Source organism: Pezoporus flaviventris, unplaced genomic scaffold, assembly GCF_033815535.1.
Source record: "Pezoporus flaviventris isolate CSIRO_AGI_PZ_B2104156 unplaced genomic scaffold, CSIRO_AGI_Pfla_v1 ptg000041l, whole genome shotgun sequence".
Taxonomy (NCBI): domain Eukaryota; kingdom Metazoa; phylum Chordata; class Aves; order Psittaciformes; family Psittacidae; genus Pezoporus; species Pezoporus flaviventris.
In genome coordinates, this window is record NW_026892589.1 from 7830987 (window position 1) to 7852987 (window position 22001).

Below are 22001 nucleotides of genomic sequence, written 5' to 3' on the forward strand. Positions count from 1 at the left end.
AAACTCTGCCTTGCACTGAAGTAATGGCTCCTCAATTTGGACAGACACTAAGTACAACTGACTATGCTCAATTACTTTTCTCCCCTGGAGTCCTGCACAATACTGTGCAAGTTAAAAACCAAAACCATCAGGAGTGTGTTTATATTTTTCAATGCAGTGAAGGTAAAGCCTTAATTTTACTCTATGTTTTAAAACATCAAGAGTTCCAATAGCTCATATAGGAACAAACTAAATGAATAGTGGATAACTAGTCACATGGTATAGAGAGAGAAGTAGGAGGTAGAAAATTCCAGTTTTGCTTCACTGACTCAATTTGTACTTGCACAAGAACTTCTTTTTTTGTCTGCTTTCCTCATAAGTTACACACAGACAACAGTGATCCACTGTTTATGACTAACAAAAAATGTTAGGTAAATCAGAAGTACATTAGTACTGCCCTGCCCTTCATTAGTGCCAGTGTGTAGGTGTACCTAGAGAAAGCTGCTTCTTGCTGAATATGCAGGAAAGCAGGATTGTTCCACAGTGAAATGAAGCCAACTCTACATGTCATTCGGGAAGTCTGATGCTGGGCTAGACCAGAGTTGAATAATCCATCCAGCTGTAATAGCCAGAGAGCATTATTAGATGATACATTTTGCCAACACATGGAAGTGGGAAAAAACACTCAGGTAATCCCTCGGGACATTGACACCAATACGTTTATAGCTTCTTGTTGCATCAGCCAGGTTAAGTTTTAGACAAATCCTGAATGTCCTTCCAGGGGAAGAAGCCAGGTCGCCCTTGTGTTCCCCAACTGGAAGGCAATGTTGCATTTACATTATCCCCATGAAAGGTTTGAAGTCTCTTCACTTCAACCTTGGCGAGTTTACATGCATGTGCACACGTTTTTGCTGACAGGAAAAGCAACCCCACCTAATTCCAGAGACCTGTTAAACAGAACCAATGACATGTCTCATATCTCTACAGATCAGGAAAGAGAAAGATGATGATCTCATGCTGCTCTCCTTATGGAGAAAATAAATGTTATTATTAAGGTGGAGTCACCTTAAGGAAAAGGTAGCTGGGAAATATGTGAGCCTAGAAGGTCAAATTACAGTTACAGATATGTAAAGAAATGCCATATTAATGGTAAGGAACACTGTAATAGCCTTTCATTGCTGTAAAGGACAGTAAGTTACCAGCCAAACACAATGCAGCTTCCTCTGAAGGTAACCTCAGATCCCACATTCTGAAAGCTAATCAATGCTGTTCAGATTTCAATTTCTTCTCTACAAGGTGAAGTCAAACGTAATCTAACAAACGTCAGTCTCAGATGTAATGCCGCTAGCTGGGTCTACCAGTGTAATTTAGATAATCATTAATAGCATAGCTGTATAATAAAACTACATGTCACTTACAACTTCATCTGGGGTTTGACTGGCAGATCTTTAAACAGTTTTCTAAGTGATTGCTTTTACTTTCTTTGATTGGGCAGTCTAAGAAATGTTTTAACCCCATGGTATCTAAGCTTTTAGGGAATCATTTTTCACCCTCACCATCAGCTCTGCTGCTATGTAGCCTTGTGAGAAACAGAACTCAGGGAGCAGGGGTGGTTTCAGGGAGTGACTTTATACATAAATAAAATAAAATAAAACAAAATAAAATAAAATAAAAATAAAACAAAATAAAACGAAACAAAACATGCACAATATCTTTCACTCAACACACATGATTTAAGTGTTTCTCTTCAATCAAGCTTTCATCTCGGAACACAGCGTATGCCATACTCCAGGGATATTTGGTGTCTGATGGGATTTTAGAAGAAGCAGCTGAAAAAAACTTAATGCTTCCCAAACTGTAACAATGTTAAAAAAAATAAATAAAAAAAGACTTAACCAGAAGAAGCTTTTAGCGTAGTCTCTTGAACTCACGGTAACCTCCGATGCATGTATGGCTGCAGCCAAGTGTGCTGCCAAGCAGACAGGGCTATCTGAAGTCAGCCTTTACTTTTGTAATGCTGATCCAGTAGAAACCTCCGTGCCACAGCTTCTCATGAATGAATGCAAGAGACTGGACAGCCAAAATATTATAAAAGTTTGATGAAGATCTAACCTGAGACTGCCAAGTTTGATCTGCCAAAGAGAAGTCAGCAAGGGATACTCAAGTCTTTTATACATTTGATGCTTAAAAGCACGGTGCATCTGTTGCTACATAGTGGGACTTCTCTGCCTTGCAAAGGTGAAACAAGGAATCCCTATAGAAAACCACACAACTACAGCCTTTCAATGACCAACCTCTGTATCCAACAGAAGGTCAGGGAAATCATTGCTCTGTGATAAATATGCATGCAACATGACAAAACACTCCTTGACAGTTACCATACTGCCTTTGAGGGCAGGTACCAGTTGTCCCATCTTCTAAGCTGATTACAAAATTGACATCTTCAAGGTTACTATAAATAAAATATGTGCTCCTGACAAGTTATGGGAGGAGACTTCCTCTGAAACAGCACTAAACATTATGAGCTGGGTCTCACCAATTACTCACATACTAATCCAGAAGGACTATTACGTTAATGGGAGTTCCCCTCCTGTAAACAGAAGCTAGTAAAGATCACACACTGCCAGATCCAATCTTTTTTCATTCAATCATAGGTGTTTTAAATTTGACATGAAGACTGGAGGAAAAATATTATTTTCAAATTCATCCTTATTTTGACTATGAGGGATTTTCCAAGCTAAGTAAAGCACATGAAAGAAGAAAATTCAGTCTTACCTTATCGTCAATATCACTCTCGCTGTCACACTGTGGATTAGAGAGAGAAAAAAACATTTTGATAAACACCTTTATGTATAGGGATCTGTTGCATCATCCTCTTAAGTCTTTAGCATAGCTGTTTATGATGTTCTCAGTTCAATAAAACACACTTTTGATGTCTGCAGTAATGCCTTCTAGATTGCTAGCATAAACCAGACAAAGCCAGATTCTCCCTTCTTATACGAAAATATGGAATAGTCTTACTTGGATGGGGAAAGTGAACTTTAAACAAAAAAGACTATCACTGATGCATTATAGTAACGACTGTAATGAATACCAAAACAAAAAGCATGCCTTTTTATCATCTCAAATTGTGGAATATATAGTAACAGTTTTGCATTGCTTCACCTTGATAAGCACTTTGTCATCTAACAAGGAAACTGTGAAACTGGCAATCAATTTCTAATTTAATGAGTGGTACCAAGAATAGTAATTAAAATACATCATAAATTCTGATACATTTTTTAGTTTGAATGAGATCACGATCCCAGGAGGAAGTGTTTACTTAAAGAGTTTTGGAGTGTAATCTCTTGCAGCCTCTGAAAATGAAATGCTCGATTTTCACAGCACAAATGATAACTTGAGCCTCGAACATATCAGGACATGCATATCTTGTTGGCTAGAGCTGAGAAAGATTCATAATGGGCAACAGAAATAAATCTCTTGGTGTCTCTTACACTGACAGAGAGTAGCCAGTGTATTTTGTAGCTTTTGTGCCCAATGGGAATTTTCTCCTTCAGCCACCCACTGATAGGGATGGATGGTCCATGGCTTTCTGTAACTGGCAGCACCCTATTAAGTCCCTTGTTTCAACAAGAGGGGACTCTGCAAGACAATAATGACAAGCTACAGATGTGGAAATGGTCCACAAGGGTGCACAGGCTTTGGTTTCATGAATGTAAAAGAAGGAAGAGTTTGCTCATTTTGTACAGAGCCTGCTCCTCAGAGCAGGAAGGGGAAATGTTCCTGTCACATCCTTTTATCCTAAATTATGAAGCAGAAATTTCAGCTGTTCCATTCTCAGTTTTCTGTAGATTTTTGAGAGATTATTTAATCTCCTCTTCTATTTGGTACAGGAAATGATTGACCCCAAGCACCTGAACAACCTTTTAAATTCTCTGAAACACACAAAGCATGTGAAGAACCATGATACAGTGAAGGGGGTCCCCCATGGTGATTCTGCAGTGAGACTGCTCAGCTTCCCAACTAACTCCTTATTTCCATTTAACTGCAGGGAAAATGCTTGGTTTAAGGCACCTGGTTTTCTATAGTCTTGACTAAGCAGACCTCTTTTTCTTTCAAAATTAAACCATTTACACTGCCCCACCTGGTCCACAGCATGTTTCTGCACAAAGAAATCCAACCATTTATACCCGCACACAGATCTAATCGTATTTGTAACCATTTGGGAAAAAAGAAGCAGAACTGGAAGAAATGACAGGAAGGCAGGACACTACTCTGCAGGGGCTGTGGAGCCCTCAGACATTCAGATCAAAAGTAATATCAGTCCTGACAAATCACCATCAGCAGCCTCTTGCTCACTCTCCCAACCCCATGCCACGTAACCACCAACAATCAGAAGCCACTGCTCTGAGCCTGGAATGGGACTAAATGAACATCACCACGGAGACACGCTGAAGCAGGTTTGGTGGGCAAAGGCTGCTCCAGTACCTGCTGCATTTGTGCTGGCTCAAGACAGCGCTAATTTATGCTGAGGAAGCAACACATTCATCAAAACCGAGGTGGGGGGCGGCAGAAGATGCAGGCACAGCAATACACTTGTTATTATTTACAGGCTCCAAGAAACGCTGTCTGGCTCAAGGGAAACCTTTCACCTCCACCCAAGGGGCTCAAATCAAGTCAGAGTGCTGCAGGGAGTGCGCATCCCCTCAAATTACCAGCATAATTGAGTGGGTCATGAAGACCACGTTATTTTACCCTTTAAACTCATCTATGCTAAAGTATCCTAAGTCACCATTTTAATCATGGTGCTCACTCAAGCTGCACACTCCTATTTTAGAGGCAGAATATTTGGATAATGTGATTCAACCTGCACAGTTCAGACTAAAGCGTGTTACAGGGGAATTACACCTATCACGAAACAGCATAAAACTTAGAGTTAGTATACTCAGACCTGTGTTGCCTAAAATTGTACGCTTAGGCAATACAAGTTTTAATGCTTACAGGGCCTTAAAGAATGATACACTGAGGTAATAAAAAAAACCAAATAAATTAAATTCAGAAATATATTGACTAGAAAACATTTAAAATTATCATTAAAACTCAGACACTTTTGCCCATGAGCCCTGATTTAATAAAACCACAGTACTGTAACCCTTAATCAGTTTGAGATTAAAAATATTTGAGAGCAAATGTAAACAATTTTGGGGACCTTTATTATTCAAATAAAATGCAGTATTTCAGTCTTGCTCTCTGGTTTTGTAACAATACTTGTCTTCCTATTAAATAAAAAGAGCACAGGTTTTTTCTTGCTGAAACTAGATTTGACCTCAAAAATTAATATAATGAGTATAAAACCCTACTACAGATGGGTTACATTACTAAAAGGTGCAGAGTTGCTTTATTTAGATGCCTAATTTTGCTTTGTACCAATACGCAACTTTGTCTCATGTAGGTAAGTGGAAGATGCAAAAAGCCAGTGAACCATCAAATCCACATGCTAAATTTCAAAACAGGCATACGAATGAAGCAAACATCTGCTCTCTGAGGATGCATTTTTCCCCATGCAGGATCTGTAAATAGTCCGTAATTAATTGTTTTGAAAATGGAAAGAACAGCGAAGAACTTTGTTTCATTTTAGCTTACATCTTCCTTACTTTAATCATGACTGCATCAGTCTTGCAACTGAAGAAGCCAGTGGGGCTGTGGATGGAGATCCACATGTGAATGCAGCGCTGTGTGGACACGGAGCCTGCCGTGCAGCTGTGACTGCAACATGGGTGCTTTAAAACGTATTTCTGACAAGTTGCGTAATTTCTTGTTTGCTGTATGAAATAGCTGTCCTCTCACACCTCTCCAAGCTATGCAGTGCTTACGCACACAAAATGTCCTCATCAATCCCCACCACGTGGCTTTTCACCCACCAAAACACAGTCCCAGTCCAACCCAAAGGCAGTCTACATGATGAGAGATGCTGGGGAAGAATTAACACACCATTATTTATAACATTTGGAGTTCCACTTAACGTACAGCATCCTGGAAAACGGAGAGCTTGAGACTCATGGCTGCCAACCCATGCTCATCCCCCACCGCCTCCTGAAGAAAATACAGGCAGCTTTGGTGGAAAACCTCCCAAGCCTCATAATTCACTTAGGTTTTCTTCTTTTTGTCTTAAAGAAACAGGGTCCCACATTCACATCGAGAAACAGGAACTCACAGGCTGCTGAACACACGACAGTGTCAAAAAAAAAACCCCAACCAACTACAGCAAAACTAAACCCTCCTGGACAGCCCTGTGAAAACAAGAACCGCTGCTGACCCCCTCCCAAAGGGAGGGCGTGTTAAACCCCACCATTCACTGTTCTGGTTCAGTTTCTGTGGTAACAGCCCTCGGTCTCTACACACCCGCTCTTCTCCAGCTTTCCTCGCCCCTGCAAAGCCCTGGGTCAACAAAGAGAGACCGAGGCTGGTGCTGCGTGGCTGGGATGTTTAAACGAATAATGAAGCCATAGGAGAAACTTCTGCTTTGACCCAGAGGGTTTTCTGTGTCTTAAAAGACAACTCATTCTGGTCTGGTGAGGAGGAGGCCGGTGGTGCTCCCGGGGAAGGCCACTGCCTCCCACACAGCTGTTGTGAAGGGACAAAAGCCCTTGTCAAAACAAAAAAGTTAAAGAAAACGTGGAGAATGGCAACTGTTGACAGCTACGGGGGCTCATTGAAAGACAAAAGCTTCAATTACCTGGATTTTTCTAAAGGCCTGTTAACACTCCTGGTCTCTAAGCGAAACTGTAAACAGCCATTGTGCCGGGTTCATAAAGGCTCCTAAAAGGATTATTCACTGGGCTGTGCCAATTGCCTCTCAATTCCACAAGAATGTTTGCAAAGCCGACCCCTAATTGTGCTGCTTTCTGGAAACAATTTCTTGCAGTGACAGATTCCCGTCAGAAAAAAGCCTCCCGTGAGGTAAAGTTAAGCAGAAACAACACGTAATTCAGGTGGAATTGGCTCAGTGAGCTGTGCAAAGGCTTCCTCCTTCCTTCTGCCCCCCGCAGAGATGGGGGTGTTGAAGATGTCGGCCCTCCACACAGGATGACTTGGCACCAAAAAGCCTCTGCCCAAGGGTGCCCATGGGTCACCAGGACAGGGCAGAATCTGCCTACAGATGAAGGTTCAGGCTCCAGATGAAGCAGGGAGTGAAGCAGGAAGAGAAGCTGTTGCTTTTCTAATCTCTACCTGAGCAACTGCTGCAAGTCCTTCATTCTCCTCTTGCACCCAAAACACCTGAGAAAGAGTTCCTGTAAGTGTAAACCAAGCCCTGTGGCTTCTTTCTTCTTCTGATGGCTGAGATGGAAATTCACATTTCAAGACCCCCCTCCATTACACCAGGCTCCTTGCAATGTGTATTAAAATCGTTTGTCCTGTGATTCTGGATGTTTTCTTCTGACTTTGAGAACCATGAAAACATCCTTTGACTCTTTTCTTACCCCCAATGTTTTAACTTCCAGATTTTCTTCACATTGTAAAAGCACCACATTGGTTAACATGAAATCAGATACTTGCATCAACTGCCTCATGCCAGGAATGAGAGCTCCAAGAAGCATAAATAAAAACAACCCAAGACTTGCAAGACTGCAACACTGGCAACACTTGGGTGTTATGCCATCGGTGAGGTGCAGAGAAACACTCTTATCTGAAACAGAACCACATCCTCCAAGCTGTTGAGACTGCACAGAAGTCACCTCAGCTTATTCACATCAATGTGGTATATCCTATTCCACCCAAGCACACAGGTTTATGATGTAGGTTGTGCCTACACAGCCTCAAGGCTGCAGGGCCCTGTTGTGTCAGACTCTACACAGCACTGAAGTTACAGGTTCCTGCCCAGACAGCTGACAGAAAGGCTTGTTTTTCCTTGGCACACACATACCTACAGATATTATTTATATTATGATTAAGCAGAGGGCGATAGGCATCTAAGCTAAGCCGTGTGAAAAAACAGATCCTTGCCCAAAGCGACATGTAATCTAACCAGTCTACCTGCAACTAAAATTGTCTGGGGAAGTGTAAGGCTGAGAGGAGAGGAGGTAAAAATGTTAACTATACAGTCCATAATATTACAGTGCACGCTGGCAGGGTAGAATATATATGTAAAACGTTGCACAGAACATGTGAACAATGTAGATACCTATGGAGTCGGCACACCCACTCACACACTCCCAGAGGACGGCCATGTTACCGCTATCTTATTATTTCCAACCATATTTAGTTACTGAATTTTCCCTTAATAGCAAGGCTCAGGGAAGCATTAGGCTTAAATCCCGGTCTGTTAATGTTTCTTTTAAAGGAAGAAGTAAAGTCAAGCCTATTTATAAGAGCCCTCCCCCTCTCCCTGTACTCTGAGCCAACTTCCCAGGAGCAGCTCGCAGCATCAGCAGCGCGTATGGATGTGCGCTTGTGTGTGCAAGGGGAAGGTGTTGTTTCCTATTAAGTCTGGCATTGGATTCGTGTCTGCAGGGGCTTGCTTAAGATGATAGGAAGAGAGAGTTTTATCATGAGCCAGACTGACAGAAAAGCCTGCTAATGGGACTTGAGGCATACACAGGAAAGAAAGTGCCAAAACATTAAGCTACCGCCAAGTGTCAGAGGGCCACTGATTTATTGCAGCAATTTTGCCACTGTGTCCTTTATAAGGTCCCACAAGTCCTTCCTCCTGGCAAGAAGCTGTGAGCTGCTGTAGCTCCGGGAGAAGTTTAGATCCAGAGCACAGAAAGTGTCCAAGCGAAAGGCGGGGGCCGGGGGGAGGATGGAAATCGAATGTTGACTTGAACTTGCCCCAGGCAGCAGAGTCCTCTTAGCTCCACTGCCTCCCTGACAGTTTGATGAAATGAGTCAGGGCCTCCCTATGGCTAGACCAGCTCAGGCTTCCAAGTGCCGGGGTAGAGCTGTAAGAAACAGATTGAGCCTCAGGGCAGCAATTTTTTTTTTTCCCTTCCCTTTCTCTCCTCAGCATTTGGCTGGGGGAAGGGGGAGGTTATGAGCACTACAGATGTATAGGCTGAGCCTTTGTCTGCGCAGGGGGAGGGTGAAGGGGAGAGAGAAGAACAGCAAGAGAGTATTAGCTATGGCAGCCGAGAATAGCCCTGAGCACTATAACTAATTTTGAGGGGCAGTGATGCATTGTACGGGCTATGTGCTGTTTGGTCTGAGGGGGCCCCTGTTGTGAAGCAGCAATCAAGAGGACATTTTGTTAAGTGACCAACAGCTGTCATCTGCAAGCCCAGAGTAGGGAAGGAGGGAGCAAGGGGAAGGGAAGAGGGAAAAAAGGAAAAGGGGAAAAAAAAGAGCATTTGTCCCTTGGAGGCAGAGCACATTAATCCACCAATCTGCCACAGTTTTAACTCTAAAAAGGCTCGGTGCCTGCGAAGAGACAAACTCCACTCCATCAGCCACCAGGAGAGGTGGGTACCTCTCTTCCTGCTTCAGCCTGCCAGACACAGAGAGCTTCCCTACCTCCGCAGGTCGAGGAACCAATGCTAAAAATACTGTTTAAGTCTCTTTTCATTCCATAAAATTGAGTTGATCTGCTGCAGCTTAGGGTCAATCCCTCAAGGACTGTTTCCCCCCCCCCCTTCCCTTTTCCTTAGCACTCATAAATTAATCAGGAAGACCCTGACTAAGTCATTTCATGCTGTACAACATAAAAGAAAGTCCCCTGATGATCCATGCAAGGATCTATTAAAGCGGGAGGAGGGAGGGAGGAAGGGTTAGGGAAGAGGGAGAAAAGGAAGGGGGGGGGGAATCTCAACCTTTTTGATATTTTAGGATAAGAGCTGGAGGACTTTGTTACAAATTCTAGCCAACATCAAAACACCTTAAATAATTCAAAGAACATGTTAAAGGGAAGAAACTGTATGTTGCTCTGATGTTCAGTTGATGCAACGCAGAATATTACCCAAAACAGCACAGCCTGTTAAGGGAGACAGCAGCCTTGAGCATTTCAGTTCTTTAGAAAAATGTCAGAACCTGTAAAAATCATAATTTCCAGCAACTTTTTTTTTTTCCCCCTTTTTTTTTTCTTTGCATGATATAAACTCAGCGAGACTGAAATGTAGGTTTCTGACAAGCTGTTAACAAGACAACTTTAGAAATCTGTCTGGAGCTCTCAGGGAGATGGGCTGCCATTTCACTGCTTCGAAGAAGTTCATGACATGACAAGCAAAAATCAGGGAACAGAGACCTAAAAACCACGGTGTAATTTTCATTTGCTTCTGTCGTGAAAGAATTCAAGCAGAAATATTAAAAGGCTGCGCAACTAAAAAAGCCAGCAACTGGAAAATCATTGCTGTGGTTTGACAAGCACATCCTTAAAGCTGAAAATGGTTTCTTTATTATTACACCTATATACAGGAAAGCACTCTTGGAAAGAAAAAGGGATAATCACAAATTATTCCTTGAGATCTACAAAGTAGAATTTACAGCTGCCTACTTTAAAAAAATGACCTAGTTCACAGGGAGTGACCAACCCATCTTGAAAAAGCTGTTAAAAGCCACCAGATCCCTGCCCTTCCCCCCTGTAGGAAAGGTAGGAAATATCTTTCCATAATGCAATGTTTCACTGGAGCCTACACAGATGAATATCGCTACATAAGCGTTTAATAAAGACACGTTCATTAAAAATAGAAATGTCAGCATCCAGGGCCATCTACACAGCAATGTTTGTACCACATTCAAGAGAGGCTTTCTGCCTGGTTTACCATATGATACCTCCTACTTTCGGCCTTAATATACCAGTATAGTGTTTTTCCATAATTTTGGATGATTTAATGATGCCTTTTCCAGGATCAATCTATTCTGCTCTATGGTTAGAAAAAAAGTAGACTGATTGATTGATTGATCTCCATATAATATATCTCTTCCAATATATAATCTCTCCCTCCCTCTATCTGGACTCATTCTAAGTATGTAATGGTAGGTTGATACAGCTGCCTTGAAGTCAATTTACTGATTGTGATTGACTCATTGTATCCACGGTTGCAGAATCTTGGTACCCTTGGGATGAATGCTTTGAGAAAACCCAAAGACAGCCATTTCATACTTACAATCTTATGCTTAATTTCAGCCCACATTTGCCAAGAAAGAGGGAGATCAGACAAAGCGGGAGGTCACTTTCACTTGTAACACCAAGGGGTAATGTGAATTACAGGCCAAATTTAGCTCAGCATTTGCAAGGACCACACAAACAATGAACTGAGGCTTTTTCACCTCTTCCCCATTTCAGCTGATTTCCACACAGCCCCGGTGGTGCAATCCTACAGCCATGCTTAGGTAATTGAAAGGAGAATGCACACGAAGTTGAATGTCTGACATTGCATTTCACCAATTTACGAAATGGAGACTCTGACAAGAAAAGAGATGCTGTTTGCTTCTCCTGTGAAGTGCTCACAGGTTCTTTTCATTCTCCCCTCGCTTGGGCATTGTGTCACCTGTCACTCATTTTCTTTTCATTAGACAGACACTCTTGGAGACATTTACAGCTTCAATGCTGTATGCGGGTTTTCACGAAGGAACCAAAGAAACATCCATTACTTTCTTGTTGTACAGTTTTAAGCTATGACCAACATAATTTGCTTGCAAGAGACATCTTGTCTTGCTGCCTGCCCTTTATCATGAGCCTCCTGGCTTTTAGCTATCTGGACCCCTCTGTCCAGGTGCTTTGGTCCGTCATGCTCTCCAGGGAGGAGCAGAAACCAGGAGAGGATTCGCACTGACTCCCTACACAGAGCAACTCCGATTTTGTTTAATGCAAGGATGCTTAGACAGGCCATCCAACAGAAAAAAAAGTGGCTTCAAGCCATTATTTACAATGATGAGAGGCTGATGCAGTTTGGAGGGAGGGTTATAAGCTTTCTTTAAAATTAAGAGGAGTTTAGGACTTCATATGCATATAGCCAAAAGCCACTTTAACCATAATGGTCTGTCTAGTTATTCTCCACTTACTATAAACATCAGTTTTCTTCTTCAATTTGGACTGCAAATCTAGTCCATTACTATGCCATGTTCATGTCACTAAGGAGTGGCCAAAAAGTACTCGTCCACTATGAAACAATAAGATTTGTTAAAGTAGCCTTGCTTTAATGGAAAGCATTTAGTTATTCTCAGCTCTATGACTCCACTCTGTTTGGAAGTTTCATTTACATATTTATTTAGTGGAGCACATGCATGGCTGTCTTCCCTCAGTGCAGAAACATTATTAGCTGCAGGAAGCTGTTAGAGGGGATTTCAGCATGGAACTCAGGAGGAAAGGCACTTCTTAATACTTTAGCATCCTGCTTAGTAACAGTCACCCTCCAGAGTGAGAGTGATGGATTTCTGGTTATGAAACTAGCTGGGGTTTGTTAGAGCTGATTCACATGAATGTTTATTTTATTTCATTTATGAATTTCAATCTTTTATATACATATATATACATTTACACACGCTTTTTCTGACAACCGCTTTCTTCCTTACTTCTCCCTGCAAGTCTAAGTGGTGCAGTGACAAAATAACATACCGGACTATGCATGAAGACATCCACCAGATGACTCTGAAGTACCCCCCTAAGGGTATCACAGATTTTCCCATTTGAATGTGAGCTGGACACCCCAAGAATTCCTAACACAAACACTCAGAAGCAGGGATTATTTTCAGAATCAGAACTGGTATCTTTTAGGTATGAAGGCAAATACCTGTTGTCCTTGTAACCACTCGTTCTGGACCTGGCAGGATGAGTGTGCTCAATTAAATTTGAATTCAGGTGGAGTGACAGACTACCTTGAAACATAGCACTATGATGCTATATGTAATATTTTAACACACTATTCATTTAGGAGCTGTGGACTTGGAAAACAATCTAAAGCACTTACTGTGTTCTCAACATAAATGAATTCAGTAAAATGAAGTAGAGTTAATTCTTAATGAATCTAGGAAGTTATGTGTATCAGCTGCTTTGTTTTGTTGAATGCCTTTAGCCACTGAGAAGACAAGCCCCTGTTGCTGTCAGGGACAAGATTTACAATACTTATATATAATTAATACGACAAAATTATTTAATTCCACTGCTATTTAACTCATATCAAGGTTATGTTGTTGCAGCTAAAAAATATAAAGCTTATAATGGCTCCCATTAATGTCTGCATTATTGAACATTAAAATTCAAAGCTGCTAAAAGATTTAGCACAAGAATTGAGCCATCTATGGAAGACCTATTCCTCCAAGGAAACCCTCAGAGCATGTGCTTGCAGATTTCAACCACTCCTTTTAACATAAACCTTGAGGGATGGATGCCCCACTTGCCACAGGCAAGCTACCCTGCAACAAAGAAATTCACCAAGATAGAAGGAAAAGATTTTAAATATGAAAAGTAAAACCACACCTACCCCACAAAAAAGATCTCCAGCAGCAGTCATTAATACAATGCAAATTAAATCTTTTTCTTTTTCCTTTCATTCTATTTAGATCTTAAAAATATTAAAAGTAGGTAAGTTTCGGAAGTGAAGGACAAGCATTGCCCAGGGCATACGTTTGGGCGTCTTCAATATAATCTAAGGAATATAGCAGAGGCTGCAAGCTAAACGGATAAGAAAATAACGTAGTTGGTTATTCACTCTTACAGAATTATGTCTTGACAAAGCTAAACATAAAAGCTTCAAGGTCTATGCCATTACCTGGAAAATATTTCTTTGGACCACTAAATGACAAGCCTTTAAACATTAAGCAATTTTAAAAAATATATTTGCTATTTGAGGTGAAATTGTAAGGACTCTCCACTCTCTCAGTCCTGCTCTAAGTACTACTGCTCCTCTCTTCTGACCCCCTGAGATACTCATTTGTTCTTGTCAGCTCCCAAAATGTCAATGATGGATGTAAATGTAATGATTTACAAGACGAAGCCTCCTACCTCACTGTTCTGCTTTCACATTGCAAAGGTAGTTTGACCTGCACTGACCTCAGAGATCAAGCCATGGGCTGGTAGTACATATTGAAAGATGGGAATGAAAGTATCTTCAGCTAAACTATCCTGAAGCTTTCTGAACAGGCTTGGGGACATTTATCCTTCCTGTTGTCACTACAGACTTCTTTAATTAGCATTTTTCTGCCAGGACTGAAGTGGAAATGCTCAGTTGTATGGATAGACGTCATTTATGAATAGAAGCTCCAACACACTGAAGTCTTTCCTCGGTAGTGACAGCCCCCGCTATGGCTAATGCAGACCAGAGTGATTAGAGAATAAAAGAAAGAGGAAACATATCAACAGGAGGGGAAATAAGGAAGAAAAGAATACTGAAGAGCAAGAATGGAATAAACAGCTTACTGCCCTGTGGGCCAACAATGAGAGGGGACTACAAACATTGTTTGAGAATGAACTCTGTCACCTTTAATCAGAAACCATTATTACTAGCACAAAGATAAAACTGCTGATAATTAGATGGAACAAGCCACTATGTATTCATCATGGAGTGAATTACAGAAACTTTTCATTTTCCAATAGGTTATTATGAACAAAGGTGAATGTGAAATCTGTTTGAAAAACTGGAAAATGCCTTGACCACGGTGTTTCAGCCCCTCTCAGTCTGTGTGCACTGGCACTATGCAGTAGGCAGGTCTTCCTGCTCCAGAGGGACGTGCAGCACAGCCAGTACTTCCTTTGTCACTTGTGATTTTTGCTGCATCAGCTGTGATAAACCAACCAACTCACGTGTGGTTTGCAGCCACACGTAGCAATAAAATGCATAAACAGCAACTCATGATAATGCTATTATTAGTATGTCACTACTGCACATATAATAACAACAGGGGCTTTCATGGACTGCAGAGTAATTAGGCATCTTTAAATATGCTTTAAATCCTTTTCACACAGCTGGAATGTGGGAAGGTTCTCCTCAGCATTTATGTGAAGTACTTACACAGATAACCGAAAGCTCAAGAACTTCTGGCCAGCTTTTAGCAGCACAGGTTGAGAATGACAGGGTCTCATGCTAATCAATGTGCATTAAAGAAATTCTTTTGCATTCACCCCTAGCACTTTTGTTTATGAAGCAGAAACTGCATTCAAACCAAAGCACTTTGTTAGCTCAGCTGGCTAATGAAAAACTGACACAATTACAAAACCAAATCTTTGTTTTCAATTTTTAGTAAGCAGAGTTTTAAAAGAAGCTGCTCTTGAAAGCGTGATTGGTCTTTTTTCCTAAAAAAGGAAAGAGAGAAATCCTTCCTAGCAACTGCAATTATGATACTTTCATGTCAAATGAATTATATTACTGAAAATAAATCTTTCTAAGATGCACAAGAGGGTTATCTGGCTCCAGTCAGACTTATGCATTACTGGTTTTATATGTTGTACTCTACTTGATTAATATAGGTAATCAAATTATATTGCCTTCCACTGTGCTCTCAAATTCAAGGCTATAATGTTTTCAATGACAAAGTTCATAGAGTTGTATAAAAATGTACCTCATGCTGTACCAGCCCTTTATTGCTGTAGTAAAACACCATTTTCAATTTAGTAATAAGTGATATAAAACAGAGTGTCTTGATTGGCAGGGTCGTATTCATTATGCAGTGCCCTATGACACAGCACAGTTCAGAATGAAAATTTAAGAACAGAATCTACCACAACCTCAGATGCTGATACTTCAGGGAATGAGATTATTCCCTTTTCATGAATTGTCCAAAGGAAGGACAAGGAATCAGACACAAACAAACACACACGTATCTATGGATGGAAGGGACAAAGGAGCAGTAAGAGACTCATCATAGCTTGCTACTATTCCATACAGGCTTTCATGTTCTGGAGCCAACCCTATGCTAATGAAAAAAGGAAATAACAGAAAAAGAGGACGCACTACACTCTGAGTAGCAGCAAATACTGGAGAGCTCTCTCTGGCTCTGCCCCTGGCCTGACTTGTGACCAGAAGAAAGATTTCAGGGCTTTGCGATTCTGAGTATTTAACTTGAGGTGCCTTAATGGGAGTTGTGTTATCAATTGCTCTTCACTTTACGAACATCAGGATTCTCTAAAGGCCTGCAAATTAGACTGTCAAAACTGGTAAAATCTGAAGTTTGCAGCTACCTCTGAATATGTAAATCTTAACCCTTCCCTTTGTTCTTTTCCCTTCTGTATATCAGGAATAATATTTGCTATATCTGTAAGCCATCAAATGAACCAGTCTGAGTTCTATAGAGGCAGAGTGTTCTGGTGAGCCTTGTCATCACTACAAACACTATCTAGAAAAGCAAGAATTATAAAGCCATTTTCTGTTGAGCAATTGGCAGAGATACTGTTAGCTGGTATCTTTTCTAAGCATGTATGTTGAGCAAATGATATGATCAGGAAAGACAACTCTTGGACTCAGGAATTAGTAATGTTATCTTAGTTTTGTTTCCTTGGCAACTTGACCTTTCATAATTTGCCCAAAGGCAAAATATGGGCAGCATATCCCTTTCAAATCATACCTCAATAATCTTGTGATTAAAAGCATCACCAGAATGTGGCCTTGCCGTAAGATGGAGAATTAACGACTCTCTACTAAATGATCCACTGATGTTGAATCTAATTTAAGTAGCCTTGCAAGAATATTTAACACTTAATGATAGGCTCTGTATTAGAGTAGGTTTAATCTAGGATGCAGCCACAGATGTCATGAGAAGGAATTAATCAGCATTGCTTCCACTAAAACAGAAATGCAAAATTGCTGAACAGAATGTATTAGAAACAGATTAAAGAACTGGGACTTAAACATAAAAGAAACAGAGCTGATGCCACCCTCAGAGAGCTAATTTGAAATACAGGAAAACTTAATTCGCCTTTAACTGAAGAATTGGGGTGTTTGAAGTTACTAAAGAGAAGCCTGCGTTATCAAGAAGGAAAGAAAGGCAGACAGTCTTTTCCCTCATCAATTAAAAATGAAAGCCCAACCCAAATATTAATGCCTGCCTCAAAATCCCAACAAAATGAAGTTATGGATGCTCTAGGGACTATTGCTGCATCCTACACAAAGCTCTAGACTCAAAGAAGTGCTGTGGAAGTTTCACTGATTTGGAAAACTCCTGCCCAATGCAGGTAAGTTACGTTTCAGAAATGCAAATCTGGGAAACAGGGAAATGTAGCCTAGGGTTATTCAACTGCTTGCAGTTGGGATTCACTCCATATAGAGAGAACTAGTCCATTCAAAAGTTTGTGTAAAGATCTACATTACAATTACTAATTGTTGCTTCAGACAATTTATCATCTCCCCTATTATTTGAGGACTTCATGCTGTCCACAGGGTTTACGCTGCCCATTAACAAAGACAGGTTAGAGTATAAAGCCAGAAGTGACCACAGTCCATCAGTTCAAAGCACCTACATAGCACAGGTCATTAAGTTTCAACCAGTTCTTGAGTTAAAGATTGAGAGTGAATCCCCTGATCTTACGAATTATCAGAAGCACATGTCATGCATTAAATACTGCAATCTTCAAATTTGTGAGTTACAATTAATGATCCTGGTAATGATGAGGACAACCTAAGTTTAGCACAATTGTATTTCTGCTGAAAACATCTGGGAGTATGCTGAATATTCCAGTGGCCTGATTCAACTAGTGCACTCCTGATTTACTATCACTGCTATTCAGAAGGTTTTTGGCTGGATTGAGTGGACATTCCTTGAAAAATTACAGAACAATCTAGCTCTGCTCCTGATTCTCATTGATAGCCTAATAGAACATACAAATCACCTCAGTGCTTGTTCCCAAATTAATGAAAAACTTATACAAAGCTTTGATCTTGATGGAAGAATCCATCAAGACTTCCCATTTCTCTTCCTAATTACTTGCTTTGATGCTGACGGCTTGCAATCACTGCATAAGTTAATGTCCTGAGGTTGCCATAGCTACCATTAGTGAAGCAGAACAGGAGGCATTGCTCTGCACATGAGCCACCTTTGCTACATGTTTGCTTCTTTACCCTGGCCCTTCCTCTGCCAGCGATGGTACAAAGGTACTCCTCCACTGCACCAGGAGTTGATAAAATAGTTCCTATTAATTTTATTACAAATGTTACTGGTAAGGTTCATTTTTCCTTCCTCTCTGCTGCTGCTCAAACACTGGAGGTTTGAGCACTTCTAACCACAGTGAAGTGGTTAGAAGACAAGAGTGCAAGCAAGAACTGAGTTTACTTCCTAACTTGAACAACGGTTTGCTGTGTGATCGTGTGCCTCAAACTTCTTGACTCCTTAAGGATAGCAGTGATGTATCTTTCGTCACGCAGTCCTGTTCTGAGAACATTCTGCTCAAGAAACTGATGAAGAAAATGTGTAACTATTCACCTTCCATAAAAAATCTGCTTGAAGTGAGTGCCTGCTATTTCTGCAACTTTCTGATTACTTAAACCCTTTCATTAAACCTCTACACTTCTCCTTTTTCAATAAGGACACTGAACAACTAATGATGCATAATATACCTCAACATTACTAGTAATTACTCATTGAAAATAAGAAATGAGAAATCACTTTTTTATTTGCTTATCTGATGACCTCGAAGGACAATGATGTGCATGGTAAATGCACAGTGTACTGTATTTCCTGCTTTACTGTATTGATCTGATTTAATGTAATGTCAAGAAATGCAGTACTAAGCCATTAAATACCCACAAAAAGTATATTTTGCTGTAAAGTGTATTTGTAACTTTGGTCCACACACGTTTTTGTACTTTCTCTAGTTAGTTCATAAAGGTTTTCAGCACAATCTGTTCTCAGAAGTTCTCCATGCTAAACAAGATGACAAACAAATGAAATATATGAGTGGGAACTATCATCCTAACATATTTCAAATAACTAACCAAGGCTGACTGAAAAATTCCTACAGCAGCAACACAATCCTGCTTATTTTGGATATTAGGAAGATACATCACTTTAATATTCTATTCCTGACTTAGTTTTATGCATTCTTCTAAGTGTATGAACTCTTAATCTTTTTTGTTCTGAATGCAGTATTTTCCTCTGGGAGGTAGAGTACATGGTAAGTATGGGAAGTTAACATGTAATTAGCATGGTAATGTCTAAGCAAATTACATCATGCTAGAGTTAACAGAGGTTCAGATCAGAAACAATCCCCTGAGCACAGCCAGCCTGAATTACAAGTTCCTATGATGCTCAGTAACCTGAAAGCCTACAGGATGGTGCAGCACCCACAAAACACCCTGCCAACTCAGATGCTCTGCTGCTCATTACCAACCCATGGTACTGAGCACTGCTCCTGGAGGATCTGTCTGAAGTTTGGAAATCACTTGGGCACAGCTTCTGCAATGAGCTGTAGATGGTGGGAAATGATGAACTCGTATCCTGTATGACCAGGTTCTAAATCTTCACCCACAGTGTGAGAGCAGGCCACTTTATTAGATGCTCTCTTGCTAATTTTCCTCACAATTAAATTTGCTTATTTTCCTCAAGGAGTGATTATTAAAAAAAAAACCCCTACTGTGGTTTTATTTTTAGCAGATCCTGTAACTAAGTCACGCCTGACAAGATGTGAATCAGAACCATTGCACTAGCAACAGGGTTGCATTTATAACAGACAGACCTAGCACAGCGCTAATTCGCTCACTGAATGACCCACTACTGGTATCCTAACAACTTTTTACTATTTTATTTAGGAACAAGTAACGAGGAGAGAGAGGGAGATTCCAAATTAATTAAATGGGCTTAGTGAAGAATACTAATAGTAATCAATTTTGGCACAAACACTACACATTTTTTTTCTTAGATTAAACCAATACTACATACTATTTCGCTACTCCAGAACCCACATAATGACAGAAAACAGCAAAGGGAATCAACAATCAGAATAAGCAGAAATCAGAGTGAAAGGATTACGGCAATCATCATTAATCCGTAGAAATAAGGATACTCATTTTTCAAATGACTAATGATAGTACCAAATGTTAAGGACAATGAAGAGAAGCAGTAGCAGTTATTTTGAGACAGTTGCCTTTTTCTGAAGAACACAAAGCTGAAGAGCTTGGATTCATCTCTCAAATACTATGGCTTATAATATGACAGGTTGTAATGCGCAGCACACGAGAGAGAATACATAAGCCAACATAAAACTCAGCATGATTAATATATGATTAGTTCCCCATTTGTACAATGCTTTGAAGATGTGAAGTGCTAATTAGAATTTCTGGATTAGGCTGGTTGATGCCCCAGTGCAATCCAGATCAGTAAATAAAAAACCACGCACAAGTTTAAACTAACTGCCCAAAGATTGAAGAACCCATGAGACACTAAGAAATGCTTTAAATTTCAAGTGGATAAACAAATGTATTAAAGAGAGAGAGAGGGAAAATTCAATGCCCCAGTGAAGACATTTACGACAGAAACGTACAGCTGGTGATTATATGAAAAACACAGATTCCCCTCCCTATACCATCACCAGAAATACTCCCGTTAGCTCATGAGATACAGAGATATCTCAGCACAGGAACTTGTAAATATTTGTGAACCAAAACTTTAAAATCTAATGACCTCAGTGGAACATAAACAAGTATCTTCCCAAGAGTTGCTCTGTAGTAATGAGAAGGAAAAAAATAACTTAGTTTGACAAGTGCAAAGGAGACAAGGATGTAGCCTCAGACTGGAGAGTGGAAAAGAGAGAAAAAGAGGAAAATCCTCTCTAGCTTTCATCAGAAGTTTCAAAAGTGAACTTGAGGAGGGGGGGAAAGAATGAAACTTGCAGCACATGAACAATACGTGGCTCACAGCATCCAATTATTTTTAGTGAGCAGAATATGTAAAATCATTTACAGCAAAAAGGCCACCCCAATACATCACTTGTATGGGGCCAATATAGAGCTCAGAATCAAACCAGAAATGCCACCCAACAGAGAGATGTTGACTCTGCTACTGATCTGGCCTTTTCCTGCTTAATTAAAGCTCCTGAACACTCAAGCTGGAAAACCCCATTAAAGTGTCATTTTAGCGGTAGGTGATCAGACCTTTCAAGCTATACTAAGTAATTTTGCTAGCAGGAACCATGTGTACTATTAATGCTCCCATAGGAAGATGGTTACTGCACAATCTCGTAACCAGCTAAGGATTCCCAGGCAAACTAGCACTTTCAGCTCCAGCCACGTCTGGATTGAGACTGATGTCGCAGGAGGCAGCTGTGCTCTGTGCCACCAAGAGGAGACGTGTGGCTCCAATTCTCTATAGGTACCAAATACCATTGGACAACCATATCTGTGGGAGGAGAGACTGCATGTAATGGTCCTTTACCCTTCAGTTTGAAATCAAATAAAGATGAAATGCACTAAAACAGTAGGTGCCAAACAAGGGAATACTTGGCACATGTATATTTACTTTTGATCTCCATTACGATGCAGAAATAGACGTGGAAGCCTAGAGAACAAAAATTGGTTTTGTACTGTGGTATGTTTTAGGGAATAAGAAATGTGACTAAGGAAAGTCCCAGTAATACAAAAAACATGTAGACTTAAAGCCACTCCAGATGCAATGCAGTTGCACTTCAAGCTTAGCAAATCCTTTGTGAGCTGACTTCAAAACCAGCATTTGGGGGACAGGGAAAGAGGGGTCCGCTGGAGATGCCCAGTGGTTAGAAGGCATGTTGTCATGATGCGGAAACCACATTAAACCACTCATCCTCCAATGCCTGAATTACTGGAAGGAACTGAGACAGAAGAAAGCCAAAACAAAGCAAAGCTCCTAATTAGTGTTAAAATGAAACAAAGGCACTTTCGTATTAAGCAGGAGGCACATTTTTCTGTAGCGTGCTCTTGTAGAGGTCTAGGACTATCGCTCACATAATGTATGAACAGATGTAATCCCTAGGTATACACAAATCTTTTCCAAGTGTTTTTAAAGCTAGCCTTGGTAGCAACACATATTTTGCAGCAAATATTTAGAATAAAATATTTCATAAAGTACTTCAGCACTTCTTTGAGTGTTTAATTTATCTGACATAAAAGAACAAGAGTGTATAGCATTTTCCTGTA

The 22001-nt window shown here is 40.5% G+C and overlaps 1 protein-coding gene across 23 annotated transcripts in view; it reads right to left on the minus strand.

The window, feature by feature from the left end:
• Window positions 1–22001, minus strand: part of FBRSL1 (fibrosin like 1) — a 533464-nt gene that overhangs the window by 176354 nt on the left and 335109 nt on the right. For all 23 annotated transcript variants that reach the window (XM_061466075.1, XM_061466084.1, XM_061466087.1 and 20 more), the window contains one exon: window positions 2755–2784. In XM_061466075.1, the coding sequence (XP_061322059.1) occupies window positions 2755–2784 (30 nt within the window). The remainder of the gene's footprint in view (window positions 1–2754; window positions 2785–22001) is intronic.